The sequence below is a fragment of the Chionomys nivalis genome, chromosome X, assembly GCF_950005125.1.
Source record: "Chionomys nivalis chromosome X, mChiNiv1.1, whole genome shotgun sequence".
Classification (NCBI taxonomy): domain Eukaryota; kingdom Metazoa; phylum Chordata; class Mammalia; order Rodentia; family Cricetidae; genus Chionomys; species Chionomys nivalis.
In genome coordinates, this window is record NC_080112.1 from 26,671,053 (window position 1) to 26,690,882 (window position 19,830).

A 19,830-nucleotide genomic window follows, 5' to 3' on the forward strand; every position below is an offset into this window, starting at 1 on the left:
AACAGGATTTGAGTATAAAAATCTTATTTGAAATGTGATCCTAGAAAGCATTGCTAGAGGAGTGGAGAAATGAGACAAGGAAGAGGAAGAATTTCATTGTGATATAATGAGCAGTTCTAGATAGCACAGGCTCTGTGTTAGACTTTTGAGGTGCTTTGACAAAAGACCCGCTGTAGCAACTTAAAGGAGGGGACATTTCAGAAGGTACATTCTATTGTCACTTGACTGAACTCATTCTGGGCCCATACTAGGGAAGAACATCATGGGAACAGAACCATATAGCAGCAGTTACTCCTCTTGTGCCAGATGAAAATCAGGGAGAGGGAAGGAAGAAGACCGTCAAAGATATATACTAAGCAATGTGCTTCTTCTAGATAAGCTTCATATTCCAACAGTTCTACAATAGCCCAAAATACTCACTGGAGCACAAGTATTTACTGTATGGCAAATATTCCATATTCAAACTGGAATAGGCTCATTCTCCCTGGAGACTCTTAGAAGACATATAAGGACATACCTCATAATTGTCTTCCCCAGTCTGAGAAGTTCAGATATGTATCTATCCATTTTCTGCTGTATTGGTTGGCTGCTCCAGGGGTGCTAATTCTGTATGTGTTGAGCATATTCCTGTGGCCAGAGAAGAACTCAGGCAAAATAAGAACTGTTTAAAGTAGGGAGTTTGGAGAGCATAGATGTACCTGAGTGGAAAGTTTGCCAGCGTACTAGCAGTGTCTTTTACAGTTCTTTCATTAATAGTATTTTTTAAAGCGAAATTGACATTCTGGGCATTGATATACATACTACACAACCACATTTCTGATAAATATGGAAAACTTTCCTGAAAACTCAAGCTTCCTTTTAATAATTATTACCATATATAATATGCAATATGTTTTAATGTAAGACTAAACAATATGCATCATATATTCTAAGCTGTATATGTTATATAATATGTGAATATTTATATGAATATTGTTTATTTGTATAAATAATGAAGCACTAATAAAGGAATTGGCTTAAAGGATTGTAAGGCTGAAAAATCCAGACCTAAAAAGGTCAATATTGTAAGATTCAGGCTGAGTCTAAGTCCCCCAGGGAGAAGGCAAATGCCTAAGCTGGAGAATTATTTCTTAGTGTTTTTGTTCCATTCAGGCCTTGATGAGTGGGTGAGGACTACATACATTGGCAAGGGAAATCTTTAATCATTTTTATAGGTTCAACTTTTTTTTTCAAGGTAGGGTTTCTCTGTGTCACAGCCCTGGCTGTCCTGGAACTGTTTTTGTAGACCAGGCTGGTCTTGAACTCAGTGAGATCTGCCTTCCTCTGCCTCCCGAGAGCTGGGATTAAAGGTGTGCACCACCACTACCCGATGCCAGGTTCAACTTTTATTATTGTCTCTACAAGCACTCAAAAAGACGTACCTAGAAATAATGTTCAACAAAATCTCTGGGTACCATCTTGCCCAGTTCAGTTGCCACATAGACTCACTTATGCTCCTGTTGCAATCTACTATATAGAGTACTTCACTTATATTCTAAAAATTTTTTCAAATATGATTCACTTTCTGAATGGAATGAGGAGAGGTCTCTTCAAGAGTATAGGCAAACTCATATTCATCTTTGTGTCTCCATGGTGAGATAATGTCCAAAATACAAGTATTCATTGTGAAGACTTCAATGAATTCATGCCAAGAGAAAGGGCTTTTTTTTTCTCTTTTGTTTTCTCATCTATCTTTAGCATCTAAAGCATCTGGTGCATAGTAGATGCTTAATACTTATATTTTAAATAGATTGATGGATTATTAAGATATCAAGACCACATTGATCTTAAGCATTTTGGGAATATTTTTATAAGATCAAATTTTATATAAAGAGCTTAACAGTCTTAGTTAGGGTTTGTGGACCATATGGGTTTCAGTCACAAATTCAAGTCTGCTGTACGATGCGAAGGAAGCAGAGAACAATGTGCAAATGGCCATATTTGGGCTGCAAGCTATACTTTTCTGCTGGTTTGGGTTTTAGCAACTCAATTATTATAGTACTATATGTGCTTTTAAATAATATTTTAATGTAAAACAAATCTCACAATTTTCTTTTCACTAGATCAAACTACCTCGCCTCACTTGATAAATAAATGATGCTTGCTTTGTCCACACAGGGGCAGCTCATGGCCTGTCATCCATTCTGCAGATGCTTCTTTCTTACCACGAGCATCTCAAGCCTTCAGATCGGGAGCTGGTGTGGCAGAGTGTGGATTTCCTCATGGAACAGGAACAGAATTGCAACTGGCCACCTGAGCTGGGAGAAACGATCGAGAGAGAGAATGAACTGGTCCACTGGTGCCACGGTGCTCCAGGTCTTGCATACACTGTTATCTGAAAACAGAAACAGGGCCGCCTTTCACTGAGCTTACACAGAGGGAGGTTCATTTTTCTGACATCTGAGGGTATTTCTCATCCTGGGCCATAGCTATCAAGCTGAAATTTTTGAAAACTAAAAAAATATCTTGATCTTTAAAGGATTTCTGAAAATCATTCCACAGGTTGAAAAAAATACAACTGTCTATCCACAGTGTTAAACAAGCACTCCCTCAAAATGTAATGTGACTCACATATGTAGTCCAAACTTTTAGGGTATTTGAGTGGTAGAGTGAGTGATAAGTATGTTCAGAGTTCTGGGTTTGAGTCCCAGAATATATGCACAAAAAGAATTAGTAGCCACATGTTCAAAAGCAAAAAGAAATGGGTAGAATTAATTTTAATAATATGTAACCCAAATATTATTTTAGTAGGATACTAATTTAAAAATAGATATGACTGGGCTAGGGACTAAAGGCACTGCTGGTAGAACGCTTGCCTGGAACACAGAGGACCTGGGTTCAATCCAGAGCACTAAAAATAATGTTAGTGTACATTCTTTCAGACATTGAAATCCTTAAAATTTCCTGTTGATTTTAAAGTTACGTAACATTATAATCAAATGCTGCATTTTAGAGTCTTTTTTAGCTACATTGGAAAGTACACATCCACAGCCTGATCACTTACATGGTGGCCTCTGTCATGCCTAGGAGCCTCACAGTTTGTAAATCTCTAATCCCAGGATCTATCACAAACCAGTGAATTACAACGTATATTTGACCAGTATCCTTATGAAACTTGTGTTAATCTTTAAGTTTCAGATGCATGGCTTTGAAATTCTTGGTCAACTGAGTATTTCCAGTAATAATTAATAAAATGTCTAATGAAATAACAACTCATTCCCCAATGAATTCTGAAATTGAGCCTTGAAACCAGACAAACTTCACTATTCTATCAAACATTTTACAAATCCCATTATACAACTAACTAGCCTTTTGAAGAAGGAATAATTTAAAAGAAGTTAAATTCAAACAAATAAATTCAGTTAATTGGCAAGGAGACTGGAATTATCAAATAATACAGTTATTAAATTTGTTTTTGACAATTGCATGTGTATATAATGCTTTTATAATCTCCCCTTCCAAAATATTTTGATTATGAATGAATTTAGTTTACCAGGCTGTGCTTCAAACAGAAGAGCACAACTTTAAATTGCATTTGATTTATTTTTGTCTTGTTACCTGATTTTTATTGCCTCCCTTCTCCCTGTAATTAATGTTCTTTAATCAAATTAGAGTTCTGTTTTATCCTTGATACAGTTTGAATAATATGTCACTGTCTACTGTCATATTTTCTTTGCCTGCCACATTTAACTATGGAAGGAATGGCAAATTGTGTATTTTAAAAGTACCAGGACATAATACATTATGTTCGGGCTAGCTGCTGTCAGGTATAATTTGTGCCTATTACTTCTTGCTTTGACCTTTTTGGGGAGAAAAAACACAGCAGTTATTTCCCATTCTGGAAATCATGTTTCTTGTTATACTCAATACTTCTATTTCTCCTTCCCCTTAATCATTCTCAGCGGTGGTCTCTGGATATTCTCCAAGCATCCCAGGATTCCTAAATTCTGGAGATGTCCTAAATTAAATATAGACTATTTTAAAAGGACTCGATGTGCTAGTAAAAGCCCTTAATAGAGTAGAAAGAAATATGCTAAAATGAGTGGGTGAGCCTGTTGAAGTAGGTGTTTAAATGACTGTTATTGTACCCTTTCTGAATACCAAATGCCATCTGTTTCAGCAGGTCATGGATAGGATTCATGACATTGGAGGCTTTATTTACCCTCCTGTAACATTCACTCTGTTTTAAGAAGAGTAACATAAATATATTGCTTCAAATCAAAACTAAGTCCATGTAGTCAGTCACCAGAGTATGAAAAAGAAAGCGATTAAGTAATTAAATAAGGTCGTTATGTCTGCTTACCTCAGCCCTCACCTAAGAGTGATTATAAAACTGGTAATTGCAGGTCAGAGACAGTCAAGATCTCACTGAAGCTGACTACAAGAAATTTCTCTCCAAATTCAACAGGAAATGGCCTAGAGAAAATAATTTTATTTGTTTGAGAAAAGTTTTGAGAATAGATTTATGAACAGCACAGATGGTTTGGGATGACAGACCATTCCTATGATTAAAAATCTGCCAGAGATAATCTATAGTGTGGAACTTCATTAATGCTACCTTATTCACACCTTAGCTTCCTATGGGCTTTCTTTCAGCTCACCTCTACAAGTGACTACTCTAGATATTAGGTATGAAATACATAACCAGTTCTTGACTATAGATGAGCAACCCTGGGGTCTAATTGTAACTCTAACAAGTGACCTTGAAGAAAATCTCTTTTTTAAAAAATAAATCTGAAATGAGTAGGCTGAAGTGGAGTAGTGAATTTCAGTATTTTTGTCATCATTGACACATCTGCACATCTGGACCTTTGCCATTCCTAAGGGAAGTATCTCAGATGCTTTTATAAATACCTACAGTGACATGTAGCTTTGTGTCCTTAAATACAATAAAGTATTGCAGGAAGACTCATGTGATCCCTTCATAACCTTGATCACTCTGAAATACAGGATGGAAGTCATTTGCAGAATCATTAAAACAAATGCTGTGGCTAAAATAACCTCCCTGGCTGCATCAGGTTACAGCATTACTTTGGTAACACTGACAGTGCACTTCCTTTATTCTGTGTGAAACACAGGTGTGAGCAGTTTTGAAATTTCATTCCATAAAGGCTCTTGGGTAGGTGACTTTGAATAAAGAGCAAAGCTCCTGGAGCACAGATTGGTAGCTAAGTTTGTAATGACTCAGCAAAATTACACATCTTAGCATGAACCTGGGTATGTTGAAGTAGTGTATTCTATCTGTCACAAGTCTCAAAAGACCCCACATTTCAAAGATTTAGTCTCCCCAAACCATTTTTATTAGGTCATGATTTAATTTCCTGGTTGTATTTGACAAAGTCATCTACCGTCACTGACTTCCGTTTTATATCATTGAAGACTAATTAGTGGTCGCAAGAAAAAGCTGTGCTAATTCCCATCACAGTCAAAGAAACACGACATCCTTTCCTTTAAGAATCATAAGTGTTAGGATGGTTTCCATTAGGTCAGAGTAGGTGCTAACCAATTTAGAACATGTTCAAGGCCCTACTCTGTCGAGAGCCTTAGGATCCATAGCTTTTTAACTGTCTGGGGCTAATGCTTGATATAGCAATTAAAATCATCTCAGTCTATCTTCTTTTCTACATCTCTGCTCTGCTTCTAGTGCCAGCTTCCACTAAAGCAGTGGTGCTCAACCTTTCTAATGCTACAACCCTTTAATACAGTTTCGCACGTTGTGGTGACCCCAACCATAAAATTATTCTCATTGTTACTTCATAACTGTCATTTTAAAACGGGTGTGAGTGATAATCCAAATATCTGATATGCAGGGTATCTGATATGCAATCCCTGTGAAAGGGTTTGAGGCTCACAGTTTGAGAACCACTGTGCTAGAGTGCTAAGTGAGGTATCGCAGGGACAGCAGACATTTTTGGAGCTATTTGGTGGCAAAACACCACACCGGATGAGGAGAAAAGAAAAGGAATATGATAAAAATTCCTGCCCTTTAGTGGTTTGCCTTAGAGCAGGAGAGGCAGACATGGAAACAGACAGTTTTAATTTGGTTATGTATAAGTGCTACATTATATATAGTGTGAGATAGGATCCAAGAAGAGAGATTTCTCATGCTGCCTCCAGATTCAGTGAAGGCTTCCTAAAGAAAGTGATTTCTGAGTTGAGTTGTGCCAAGAAAAACAGGAGGCTTCTTCCAAGAATAACAGGCACTCAGTAGCATTGGAGCACTGCAGGTAGTCTGGTTTTATGGAAGTCAGAAACTTCAGTTCAAGAATGAAGAAGCAGCTAGCAGACAGAGCAGGAAGGATGTTGTTCATGAAGGGCTTTCTGTATCATGCTATGGTGCCTGTATAATAGGGAACCCTTTGGCTTTTCCTTGGCTAAAACACTTTCCACCTAACACACTCTTTTCTGTGTATCTGGAAGCAGGCCATACTCTCAAGGGAACCTACTAGGCCAAGGGTTGTTGGACAAAGAAGCTAAGAAAAGCCAGAGAAATGGCTTTCATGGAGACTAGCTTTACTCTGTCTGATTCTGAGGGATGCTAATAGGCACAAGATCCACTGAAAGTTTGGTTCTGTGTTCAGGCAAGGGAGTAGTAGACTTTTGTATTCCATGATAGCTCCAGAGGGCTGAGTATTTGATACAATTTTCTGTTTGCCTGTGGGGCAATCTCTAAAGGCAGGAATCCAGGACGTATGTTAGCAGCCAGCTGTTAAAAGAATTCAGGCGTGGTTGGCTTCCTGATAAGATAAAGGGAAGCTGAGTCAGTTACCTCATTGATTCCTGCTCATCATCCAGTACTCAATTAGAAGATGATAGTCTAGTAGGCCTTTCCCACCAGCAGGGACTCTTCCTGTGTGTTTCCATCACTATATTTGTAGTTACATAGCCTAGTTCACACCTCCAGATTAAGCTATAAAAGCCATTAAAGACAGAGGCCTTTTTTATTGATTTTTATTGAGCTGTACATTTTCTCTGCTCCCCTCCCTGCCACTCCCCTCCCCTTCTACCCTCTCCTATGGTCTGCATGCTCCCAATTTACTCAGGAGATCTTGTCTTTTTCTACTTCGCATGTAGATTAGATCCACATATGTCTCTCTAGAGTCCTCGTTGTTGTCTAGGTTCAGACAGAGGCCTTTTAAAATCATTGTCTGCCATATAGTTCATGCTCAGTTGGTCTAAACAGTCACTATGTCCTATGAAATTACTCTTCGGCAAATTTCATCTCCATTTTTCCGCTAACGTAGCTAGCTCAGAGCTCTTCTGTCTTTCTTTAGGTGTTTCCTCATAATACTATGTAAGAACAATCACATTGTTATTCAAAAATCAAAACCAACCAGTTCATAATAAAAGACTTCTAGTAGTTCCCTATCACCCACAGTATACAGTCTAAAATGCCTAACAAAACTATCATACCATCCAGAATCTGAACTCACTCTTTTACTGTCCTGATCCCTTGGTTAGGATGCTGCCACCCTGACTTGTGGTTTAGACTTAGATGTCTTGAACCTCTTAGCCTCTGTGATCTTTGGTGCCTAATATGATTTCCCTGCCTCGTCTAGGGCCTGACGTTTCTTATGTAGCCTACAAACCCCAGAAAATGCCAGCTTCCATCCAAGGCCTCCCCTGACTGTTTCCATTAGGATAGTTTTCACTTGTCTGATCTCTAGTTTTGCTGACAGCAGCATGGGCCCATGCCTTATTTTAGTCGCAGTGTCTACCTAAATTTTAGTGGGTGAGCCCATCAAGACATTTATTCTATTCAAGGCCATTGTTTCCACTTTAAAAATATAATTTTGGAAGGTGCTAAGCACAAATCCCAGTGCCTCACACTCACTAGGCAAGCCTTCTACCACTGTGCTAGTCTCTTAGCCCTTTCCTGCCTTCTGGCAAGAAGGAAAGTAGGCTATGCAGGAGCTGGAGTCATCTTGGATTATTAATTTCACTATGGACTTGCTGACCTTGCAGTTTGGGGAAAATAATTTCAATTAATAGTTGTCATGTCTCTTGTTTCTGCTCTTGCTTCTGTACTGGCAAGTTTTGAAGGAATGTTTGTTTCCATGGAACATGAAATATGGGAAGGGCTAACCTCAAAGCTGGAGTAGACGTCTTATTGAGGTTGTTTGATTGCACTGTTATTCCTGGAAAGGCTCCTAGCTTTGCTCTTAAGCAAACGGGTATTGTTATAAATATGTAAACACTGCAAATTCTGAACTTCTATGGGGTAATGGGTCATATTAGTTGACGTGCTTTAGAAGTCCTCTCTTTGGAAATGTAGCTAGGAATGTAAAAACAAAAGACACTGGTGTTATTAAGTCCTGAAAGTCACCTCTTATTGTCATTGATGTTTTTACAGGAATTGCTTATCTGTTTGCCAAAGCTTATCTTGTTTCCAAGAAACCACAGTACCTGGACACATGCATACGGTGTGGGGAGCTAACGTGGCAGAAAGGCCTACTGAAGAAGGGGCCAGGGATTTGCCATGGTGTAGCCGGCAGCGCCTATGTCTTCCTTCTGCTGTACCGTCTTACAGGAAACTCCAAATACATCTACCGTGCCCAAAGGTCAGCTGTTTTCATGCATATATTCTTACAAATCCCTTTTTCCCTTGAGACAAGATCTCACGTGTCTTAGGCTGGTCTTAAATTCACTATATAGTGATCAACAACCTTGAATTCCTGACTCCTTAGTCTTCCAAGTTCTAGACTTACAGGGGTACACCACCACACCATTTTATGAGGTGCTGAGGATTAAAACCAGAGCTTCTTATGTGCTAGACAAATACTTTACCCACTGAGCTACATTCTGAGTTCTAATTTTTGAAATCTTAATCTAATTGATTTTCTAAGCAGGTAATATAGTCACCTGGTTTCAAATGTGTAAAAAAAAAATAAGGAGCATAGCATAACGATCATTTCCCCCCTCCCCAGCCATTTAATTGACTTCCCTGGAGATATTGTCTGGTGTGTCTTCCCAAGTTGTTCTCTGCAAATATGGGAATATATATCAAATTTTGTTTTTCTTATACAAATGATAGTGCCTTGTTATCTTGTTGATTATGCTATATGAATACATAAAGGGCCTTGTCTAACATTTTTGTTAGTCTTACTAAAACAAGAATATTTGACTCCAGTTGTTTCCAATGATTTCATTATAAACAGTGCTACCTTTTACACTGTATGAATAGATTATCCTTTCCTGCCTTTTGTTTAGGAGGGAAGTAGCCTATGCAGGAGGCAGAGTCATCATGGGTTACTAATTTCTTACACTGTGAACCTCCAGACCTTGCAACTGAAGGGAAATAATTTCTAATTTCTATTAATAGTTGCCATGTCTCTTGTTTCTTCTCTTGCGTCTGTAGTGGATACTACCTTTGTTAGCAAGTAAATTCCTAAATTAGTCTCTGTAGTTTATTCCCTGAAGCATTGATACATATGGAAACCAGATGTAGAACAGACAGCATTGTTTTGAATAGAAATAACTCCATACTGATTAACTGTATACGCTGTGCCAGAAAGATTATGAATAGACTATAAATAAACTGGTAGAAAACTGAGCAGTCCCTTTGAGGGCACTTGGAAGCTGTCTGTGTAGGTCCTCAGAAGAGGTCTTGGTTTTCTGGGTGGCACTTATGTCTGATAAGTTAGGAGGCTTTTCAGCCACGCTCCCCATATGATTTGATTCTCTTGTATTTGAGTTGTCACTTAGTCGAGGCCAAAGAATAGTCCCTCATAGTTGTGAGAATCCTTTTGAAGGGATATACCCAGAATTATATTGGGTATGTGAAATAGTGCCCATTTTCCAGATGTGTTGGCTGGTTTAAATAAGTTAACACATGAAAATTATTTTATTTTTTAAATTTTTTAAACTTTATTATAAAAAAATTTGCAAATAAATACAAGAATATCATTTTAAATAATGCCTGGAATATATAACTTCTATGTAAAGATTAACTTTTGTTATTACTAAATTTGAGTTTCATCATTTCTAAGTTTTATCTTTGCATATATATATATATATATATATATACATTACTCATTTCTGAAAATGGTATCAATAGTAAAATGAAAACTGTTGTGTCAAAAATGTACTCACTGTTCCCCAAATCAAATTAACCAATTTTCTCAATAATTCTCAGTTAAAATGGGAGCCTGAACTAAAAAGAGTGGACAGTATTGGCTACAGTACATATAAAAACCTAATGGTTCTATAAAAAAAAAAACTGAGCTAAAAAAACCTCATCATTTATAAATTATTACTTGTAAATAATAATTTATAAATTTATTTATATGTAATTATACATATTGAGTTAATTCTTAAGTTACATTATTTTCTGCTGTTTAGAAGTACAAACTCTTATTTAAATGACTGCATAGTTAAGAAAACAGTTGATAGAAAATCAGTAACAAGTGGAATTGCAATTTATTTCCTCATTTATTTTAAGCTGCCTGCAATAGTTTCAATGGCCCACAAAAGATCAAATGAGTAAGTACTCTTGATAGGACTCCTGTGGTGGCTGTAATAATCTAAATTTATGACAGTACAAACTCTCAGGCCTCACCAGCATCAGAATTGGAGATTATTTTTGTTGATGATGACAAATGAATAAGATAGTTAAAAACCATGATATAGGTGAGAGCATTGGAAAGGTTGTACTATACAATGCTGTTTAGTTAATTTAAATAAGAAAATGAAAGTCAAAGAAAAATGTTTTGCACCGAAATTTTAGAGATCAGTGACTTATTTTAAAGGCAAATTGTCTTAAGAGCAATGCCTCATAGTTGAATTTACTATTTGATGGCACCATTATGAAAAGTTGCTTGCATTCTCCCATTCATCTTCATCCTTTGTGGCCCAAAGCAGATTGTGTAAAATCCTCACATTTATTTTCAGCCTCTGTGCTCTGTCACATATAAATGAGACCGAGTTCAGAAATAATATGCTTCCAGAAACACAAATATTTAGACTTTTTAAAAAGGAACAGTGATATATGTTTGCTTTGGTTCAAGATAAACAAAAGTAGGATGATTTATGTGACTTTTTCACTTATAATTATTGGACAGTGGAAGGAATAGAATCTCAGAAAATATCAATGTGCTTTGATTAGCAGCTCCTAAAAATAGTTGGATTTGTTTGGCAACAAACTCTGTTGCAAAACACAAAGACTTATATAACTGATCTTTTTTTTTTCTCTAGAGAATGGAGTTTTCTCAAATTAATTACATAATTCTGAAAACAAACCGACACTAAAACTTTAACTTCGCAAAGAAGAAGAGCATCCTGTAGCTGGTCACATGGAAACAGCCATATTAAAACTGTTCGTGTTTTCTTCTTCTCTTAGGTTTGCACAATTCTTGTTCACTGAAGAATTCAAAGCTGGTTCACGGGTCCTTGAAAGCATATATAGCTTGTATGAAGGCTTCTCTGGCACGGTTTGCTTTCTCATTGATTTGCTACAGCCCAATCAGGCTGAATTCCCTCTCTTCAGCGTCTTTGTTTAAAGGCTCCATCTCCCATTGCATCCTGGCAGAAGTCCCCTGAGATTTCCTGGGCCTCCTCTAGGCAATTTCCCACATAATCCACATCCAATGGCATCACAACTATGAGCCTTCACATTGCTGCCAGGAGGATGAGCTCAGCCTGATGAAGCAGCGTGATACCAGACTGGAGAGAGAGCCTGCCAAGCAAAGATGCCACAACTCATCTAAAAATCCCGGATTTGATGTTTCAGGGGAGAGATGTAAAACCGAAGATCAGAGAGAAAGAGAAAGGAAAATAATGTTTTCCAGTTCGTGACATTGAAGGCAAAAGTGAACTGGAGATGATGGGGATAGACTGGCAGCCCTCTGAAAACTGGAGAGCAAATTTGACCATCTGTCTATACCCTCCACCCTTAAATTCAGAAATGAAGACAATCTTAATAATCTAAAATATATAAAATAATTTTGCCCTCTTAAAAACTGTTAGCAGGGATCAAGTGTCATGATGAAGGACATGAAAAGAAACCCTTGATTGTCCTAGGCCTTCGCTTGCTGAAGTTCATGATTTTTTTTTTTTTGTTTGAGTGGAGATATTTGAATATGTATGTGGGTATTTTTAAAATCACTATCATGGGCACTTTAAAACATCATATCATAACTTATTTTAAATACTGAAATTTCAAGCTTCCTTAGGTCTTAGAATATCTCTTTCCCTAGTTTTGTTTTCTTTCCTAGAGCCTCAGTATAGTGAGATTCTGGGCAGGAAGGAGTGTAATTTTAGTGGCAGCCTAAGCTTAGTAGCTTAGGGGTGTGGCTTGTTTAGCATGCACAAGGCCCTAGTTCCATGCCTAGTACCATAAACAAACAAAAAAGAAGACAGGAAAATTCTTATCTAGCAAATAAGTGTTGTTGTCATGTGTTTATCTCAACTTGAAGTGTGACCTGTGTATTGTATATGTTAGTAATTCTTCAAATGCCTTCATCTTTGTAATCTCTATGAAGCTATTAGACTATAAAATATGCTCTCGGTGAAAATCACTCATCTCAAAGATCAGGGTAACTACCACAAAGGTAAGTCATTTCCGTATTTCATAGAATACCACGAAAGACATGGAATGAGGAAAATAGAAGTGGTTTTCGAATGAATGTTGTTCTATTTTATCCTAAGAGTGGAATGAACTCCCTGACTGGTCACCTTACCTTGCACAACAAAGGACATGCTAGAGCTTTACTATCATACCAGTTGATTCTAGTTATCACATTAAATTTACTTTTGCTAATAACAAAGGTTATAAAAATGCTTCAAGCCAATAGTGGATTGCTGGACACTAATAGAAGCAACTATCACTTCCATACAGAGAATATGAGTTTACCACAGTCCCGGTATTTAACCACTGAAGTTCAAACATCATATTAAAGAAAACTGTTAGCCGGGCGGTGGTGGCGCACGCCTTTAATCCCAGCACTTGGGAGGCAGAGGCAGGCGGATCTCTGTGAGTTCGAGACCAGCCTGGTCTACAAGAGCTAGTTCCAGGACAGGCTCCAAAACCACAGAGAAACCCTGTCTCGAAAAAGCAAAAAAAAAAAAAAAAAAAAAAAGAAAGAAAGAAAACTGTTGTGCTGTATAAGATGTCATTGTTTCAATAGTCATTAGCTATTTGGATATACATAGGTACATATGTGTACATGATACATTTAATACCTTATAATTTCAAGCACTATTTGAACTGTAGATAGACTTTGGGAGGAGTTAGGTAATACTTTACTGCCTAGAAACATTTCTGTGTGTGCTGGCTTGTGGAGCTGTATGAACCAATGGACTTGTATGGGTTTGTATGAATGTTATATGTGTGATCCTATTTTGGAAAAGAGGATCTCTTTTATTCATAAGATTCTCAAAGAATCTTACCAAAGAAAAGAACTGTCTTTTTTATATTTTATGACTCTTTGCACGTTTACAATCGTTAACACAAGCTGGGACAAAATGAATTTTGCAAAATGTGTACCTTGTTGGCTTATGGTCCCATTTCACACCCTCATATTTCAACATATAAAATTGGTTTTAATTGCCCATCTGTGAAAATACTGTTTGGAGTAAAACTTAATTAGATTCCAGAAGTTCTTTCTTGAGGAGGGCAAGCACCTTTTGGAAGCCCTAAGGAAGATTCTGTTTACAGAATGTTCTCCTTCTGAAAGGACCAGTGACAGCTGCTACAGCATCTCATTTAAAATGCATTTGGAGGCCAGGCAGTGGTGGCACACACCTTTAATCCCAGCACTTGGGAGGCAGAGGCAGGCGGATCTCTGTGAGTTCGAGACCAGCCTGGTCTACAACAGCTAGTTCCAGGACAGGCTCCAAAGCCACAGAGAAACCCTGTCTCGAAAAACCAAAAAAAAAAAAAAAATGCATTTGGCATGGGCCCTACAGGCTAAAGATAACCAGGCAGGATTAGGCCTTTTACAGTAAAGGAATACGTGCTTTCATTGTGTCTGAGCAGCCCCTCAATGTGTGTTAGGTGATCCCCCCAAAGACAGAGCTAGGAGGGAACAAAACAAGGATTTGAAGTCTGGTTTCTCCTTTCAGGTTCATTTATTCAGTATTCTAGATTAGAAATATGCCAGCATGACAGTAGACAAATCAGCCCCTTTCTCAAAGGAACCTCCTTTTAAAATCTGCCCACCTCTTGCATCATTCATTATATGGACCAGAAAACCAAAGGACTAGGAAATGACACATAGATTTGCTGTATCTGTTATGTTTCCAGGAGCTTTAGAAAAACCGAACCTACCTTTTAAAGATGCAATAGAGTGACCATAACTTTGTGCTGATCATTGTGAAAAACTTGCTGTTTTTGTATATCATGTCTAAAAAGGGGTCATGTTTGGGTGTGGTCTTTCTGAAGTACCACCTCAGTAAATTTGAAACAAGGCTACACTTTTGTTTTGTTTTGTTTTGTTTTTGTTTTTGTTTTTGGCTGTTAAACCTATCATTGAAACTTTCCGTTTTCCTAAAAGAAAAGCACCGCTAGTTTGAGAGTCCTCTTCTATATTACTTTCCCAAGAAAGGGATGAAAGACACATATTTTCAGCAGGAAATTAAGTCAAGTCATTTATTTCATAATCAATTTCATGTGTAGTAACATTCTTCATGTTAAAGCATGGTCCCTCTTGAAGGCTCCTGTGGCAGTTTTATTATTTTTAATTACAAGTACGTGTGTGGATATGTGCCTAAGAGTGCTGGAACTACAGTTATGGACGGCTCTGAGCCACCCGATGTGAATTCTGGGAAGGGAAATCCAACTTGGGTTCCCAGAAAGTGGGGTGGGGCTCCATGCTCTTAACTGCCGAGCCATCCCTTCAGCTCTTACTGTGGCATTTTCACCACTGTTCACGCTATCATACTATTTACTATATAGGACAAAACCAGTCCTGAATGCTGAGTGGAGATGTTCGAGGATACATTGAAAGAGCCTTAACAATAAGGAAGGAGACACATTATACTTCAATAGCAATATATTGTAAAACACTGTAGCTTTGTGCCTTTCTTTCTACCCTTAACTGTCTATATTTAATTTACCCTGTCTAGTTGCCACATTACATCTTTTCAATTTGTAACCTGCTCTTTGAAGAGAACAGAAGTTTGACAGTGTACATTTCCCACTGACTTTTTTTCCAGGCAATTGACCATGTTGTTAAGATAATGGTATTCAATTATGACAATCCATTACATAAAACAGCTTCCTTGCTCTGTAGTAAATCCCATCTCTTCTTTTTACTTCTTTAGTTTTCTTTGAGATTTTAATCCAAGTGTTATGCAAATTGTTTTGGTTTCTTTCTTTTTTTTATTGAAAAAATTTCCGCCTCCTCCCCGTGTTTTGGTTTCTGTAGAGAGTATATCTCAGTAATTTTAATACAAAAATATGAGTTTGGAATATATAACCAGGCTAAGAAAGTATACACAGGCTGAGGATGTAATTCTATAGTAGAACACCTTTCTAGCATGCATGCTGCCCTAGGCCCTAGTCCCAGCGTTAAGAACAAAAAGACATCAAAGAAAAGACACAATTAAAAGGAAGTAGTAATGTCAAGAGAACCATGTTAGAAATTCTAAATCCTTGTTCTGCCACTTTTGGGGGGGGTACTGTATATAGTTAGGTACCTTGCCTAATTCATGCAGTTGTCATAGGAGTTATTTGTCAATATGGGTTCTTTATTATTTAAAAAGGCTTCTATGTTTTAGGTTCCTATTATGTGCACATAAAATTATGCTCAGTTCATATTTAAAAACTAAACAAACACTTGTCATATGAAGATGCAGTGCTTGGGGCCCAGGACACTAGAAGGGTAACTATATATTTTATATTCCACTGCCAATTCTGACTGTGGTGTTTGTGCCTCAGAAGGTTCTGACTTGAAAGAATTTCCTCCAGAGGAATGGGTGGTGTAGTCTAGACGCTCTCTTTAACACAAATATTAATTTTGCTGACTGAAAATAAAAGATTCTGGTGCCAATAACTGAAGAAAAGGAACATCCAGGCCATAACTATATAGCAAAAAATGAATTGGGAAATAGGATAATTAAACACTGATTTTGATCTGTATTTTTTAATTTGGTCTTCAGAGGTGTGTTACCTGTAGGAATAGAATTATGCTGCTTGTGAAGCCTCCCTTAAATTATTATGTCTCAAATTAATAGCTGGGATGACTAACCCTCAAATTTACCAAGGTCATGTGATCTTAGCATAAATTTGGCTAGAGAAAGGCAAGCTAGAAGACAGGATCAGGGCTTGGGGGTTGCTTACCAAAGTGTGGTATCTGAAGATAATTTGTACATGTGCATTTAATGAGACTAAACAAGTATAGTCTTACCACTGGGACTTTTTTTTCTTGCTTAGTGAAATCTCTTTAATCCTAATCCACCTTCAAGTCAGCATGTGTCATCACCTGTTTCTAAACATCTCATTCTGATAATGGATTTTTTACCCCTATGTCTGTTTAATCACACACATGACCTCTCTTCTCCTACGAAGGCAGGCTTCCTCCATATCTTTGTCCACATCTGTCCTTAGCCAAGAGCATGGGGCTCAACAAGACTTGACTCTACTTTAGACAGAAGGGCTGACCTCAAGGTCAGTAGCAACCAGAATTGGGACTATTCTGTAGTCAGATCACAAGTACAGGGCAAGCTGCCACAAGAGTGCCTGTGCAATGAGAATAAGGTAGTGGCCACATGTATCTTGCTTCCAATCCATAAACAGGACTGGCCATATTGTTTTTATGTCTTTTATTATGTCATAAAAGACAAAAACCAAAGTAGTTCCTACACGAACAAAGTCTCTCCCCTTATTTTATAAATTGAAAGTGTTAATAAATTGGGACCTAATGGGTGATGCTGTTAAGATTTAAAAGAATATTCATTTTCATCTTTAAATATTGAACCTTGTCTTAGAGGCAGGCGGATCTCTGTGAGTTCGAGACCAGCCTGGTCTACAAGAGCTAGTTCCAGGACAGGCTCCAAAGCCACAGAGAAACCCTGTCTCGAAAAACAAAAACAAAAACAAAAACAAAAAAAAATGAACCTTGTCCTTTCCATCTAGTTCCCTTCACAAATGACAAAGTCTCTCATCTTCAGGATTCTTTGCGTCTTCATTTCCTTTGGGGGTACCTGTTATTCACCCATTCTGAATTAACTTTGAAAAGTTATTTAAATGGAAAACCAAATCTTCTGTGTTTTTGTTCTGCATTGGGGTGGAAGGAGGGCCAGCGAATTGTATGACACATGAAGCAGACTTATCTTTGTACTCAGAATCACCTGAAAGGCAAGATACCACTTTTGTTATGGAATAATCACTTACTAAATTGAAAGTAGCTGAAGATTTATGTCTTAAAGGTCTTCCTGAAGTACCCCAATACGCTCCCTTGTGTTATGCTTTCAGAAACAATGAACACTCCAAAAGAATGGAGATGGGTAAAACACCTGTGTGTATGTGTAAACAGAATTCCTTCATATAGAATAATGCAGTTCTACTGAAATTTTCTTCATATATTTTGTGTGATGTGTTCCTCGGTGTATAATCTTGTATTGTGTGTGAAGTAGCTGTGAATTAGCAATCAGTATAAAAAAGGCATAAAATCTATACTTGTCTACTGTCTTTAGCAAATGACCTTATTACAGCATATTTTAGTGGGATGTCTGTGTGTAAGTGGCAATTACCAGTAAAATAAATTGTGTCATTAAATTTGATTCAAGTTGAATGTGGTAATACTTATATATAGATATATTCAAATAAGCATATTGCTTAAATAATCAGTCTTGTATCTTTTAGGGCTTTTAATATTAGAGGTGTCTTCTGAAGACTGTAGCAGCCGTAAACTCCTTTTGCTCTTGAAAATGCAGTATTATTTGTATTATAGAGATGTCCCAGCAGTAAGAGTGGAACACTGTAAGTGTAATAGTTTGGTCTCAGGATCTGGTATAGGCCACTCCAGTCTCTTGGATGTAGTGGCACCAAACTAACAGAATTGTTAAAATGGATTTTGTAGAAATCAGTGAAACATGTTGAGAAGCCATAAATAACTAGGGACTGGTCAAACATCACATACTAGAGTGAATAGAATCTACTTCACCAAAAGGGTTTTCATTTTTGCACAATTTGCAATATTTACAAAAATATGTTTGTATCATCATTGGGTTAAAACAAAGTTAATCTTCCTGATGGTACATTTCATAAGCAGCAAACCAGTGCAATTCTTTAATCTTTTGGGGCAATATCCAAATAGGAAATTGTCAATATAGTATAACAACTTACTCCTAATTGCACCTAAGAGTAAACAAGCACCACAGTTTAATGTACTATTGAAGTTTAAAGACGTGCTCAATAAATTAGTATTATTAATAAAGTTGTGCTCTTTGCTGCATTTCTCCACCAATTACGAGTAAGCAAAATTATAAAAATAAACCAAATGATAGGAATTAGTTATTAGTACTTTAAAATTCTTTTAATTTTTATTAACATTAAATTCAACACCAGTTATCTGTTGTATATAACAAGAATTTTGAAATACTTGCACACCAATTGAGAGGCTTTGTAAAAATGCCTTTTTGCCAAAATCAAGTTCTTTGACTTCTTGCTAATTCTTATATGTCTGTAGGGGTACTTTGAGGGGTTTGAAAGATATATCAGAAGCAGTTCTAATCTTAGTGCAGAACATTTTGTTAATCATTTTACTATATTATGAAATGTTATACTATGATATTTTATAATAAAACAAAATTATCAAGTATTCTGGCCTATTACATATTATTATACCCAAACATCACTTTCTATAAGTCTATTACTGAGTACACATATTTTTTTTTTTAAAAAAATCACAGTGGGTATTTTGATCCTTGTGAGGAAGTATAATGCAATATCTGACATTGATTTTTAATGAAAACCCACTTAAATGTAGGGCAGAGAAACTAAGTTGTAAATGTATATGTTCATCTGACTGATAAAATGACAAGTGATAATTCGGAAAGGTCAACTTAAAAATGCTCATCAGATTTTAGCTTTTGTTATCTATTGTTCCTGGAGCGGGGACGACAATTGTCAGTTGAATTTGCTTCAGCTTCACCGAGGGGTTTGCTTACAGTCCACTGCTTGGTGTAATGAAATGTCTTTCGAAGCAAGACTGACTTAGAAACTTAGTGATGCACCTTAATATTTTTTAGGGGCTGTTATAATATCAAAAACACTGTGATCTTTCCAATGTGTTTTCTGTATCAGTTTTGTACTGTAGAAAATAATCTGCCATAAACTGCACTTTATTGTTTAAAGTGATGTTGCTGGCTTATTGCACCGCTGCTCCACAACACGGTCCACTTAATAATGTAAAACCTGTGATAATCCTTTGCCTTAAGATCTGATGCTAAACTGTTATTGTGTTCTAATTAATAATTTGTAGCTACTCATTAGTTACCCTTTAAAGCTAATGATGGTATCAAATAAAATATTAAACAAATACACCGTGGAGGACTGCTGGTGATTCTGTTTGTAACTGTGTGTATCTGGATCCAGGACATGGTGGCATGCTGGGCTCTATAAATAGGCATTCGTAATCCTTTTGGAGAAAGGGCCTGGTACTTCTCAGGCCTTGGCTGAATTCTCCCTTCAACCATTATAAATAGATTTCCTGAGGTCACTTCAACAACCAAGTCAAACAACTCAACTTGTCCACACCTTCTCTCTTCGTTCTTGTGGAGATCTTACGAATCTTTACATCTTGTTTGTATTTACATCATTTTCCAAAATAGTAAAATGCCCAAGATGCC

General features: G+C 37.0%; 1 protein-coding gene across 1 annotated transcript in view; it reads left to right on the plus strand.

Moving 5' to 3' along the window:
- Lancl3 (LanC like family member 3) overlaps positions 1-19,481 on the plus strand; it is a 102,165-nt gene extending 82,684 nt beyond the window's left edge. The window contains exons 3-5 of the mRNA XM_057760349.1: positions 2,158-2,355; positions 8,393-8,600; positions 11,378-19,481. Coding sequence (XP_057616332.1) covers positions 2,158-2,355; positions 8,393-8,600; positions 11,378-11,537 — 566 coding nt within the window. The 3' untranslated portion in view covers positions 11,538-19,481. The remainder of the gene's footprint in view (positions 1-2,157; positions 2,356-8,392; positions 8,601-11,377) is intronic.
- The last annotated feature ends 349 nt before the right edge of the window (positions 19,482-19,830 follow it).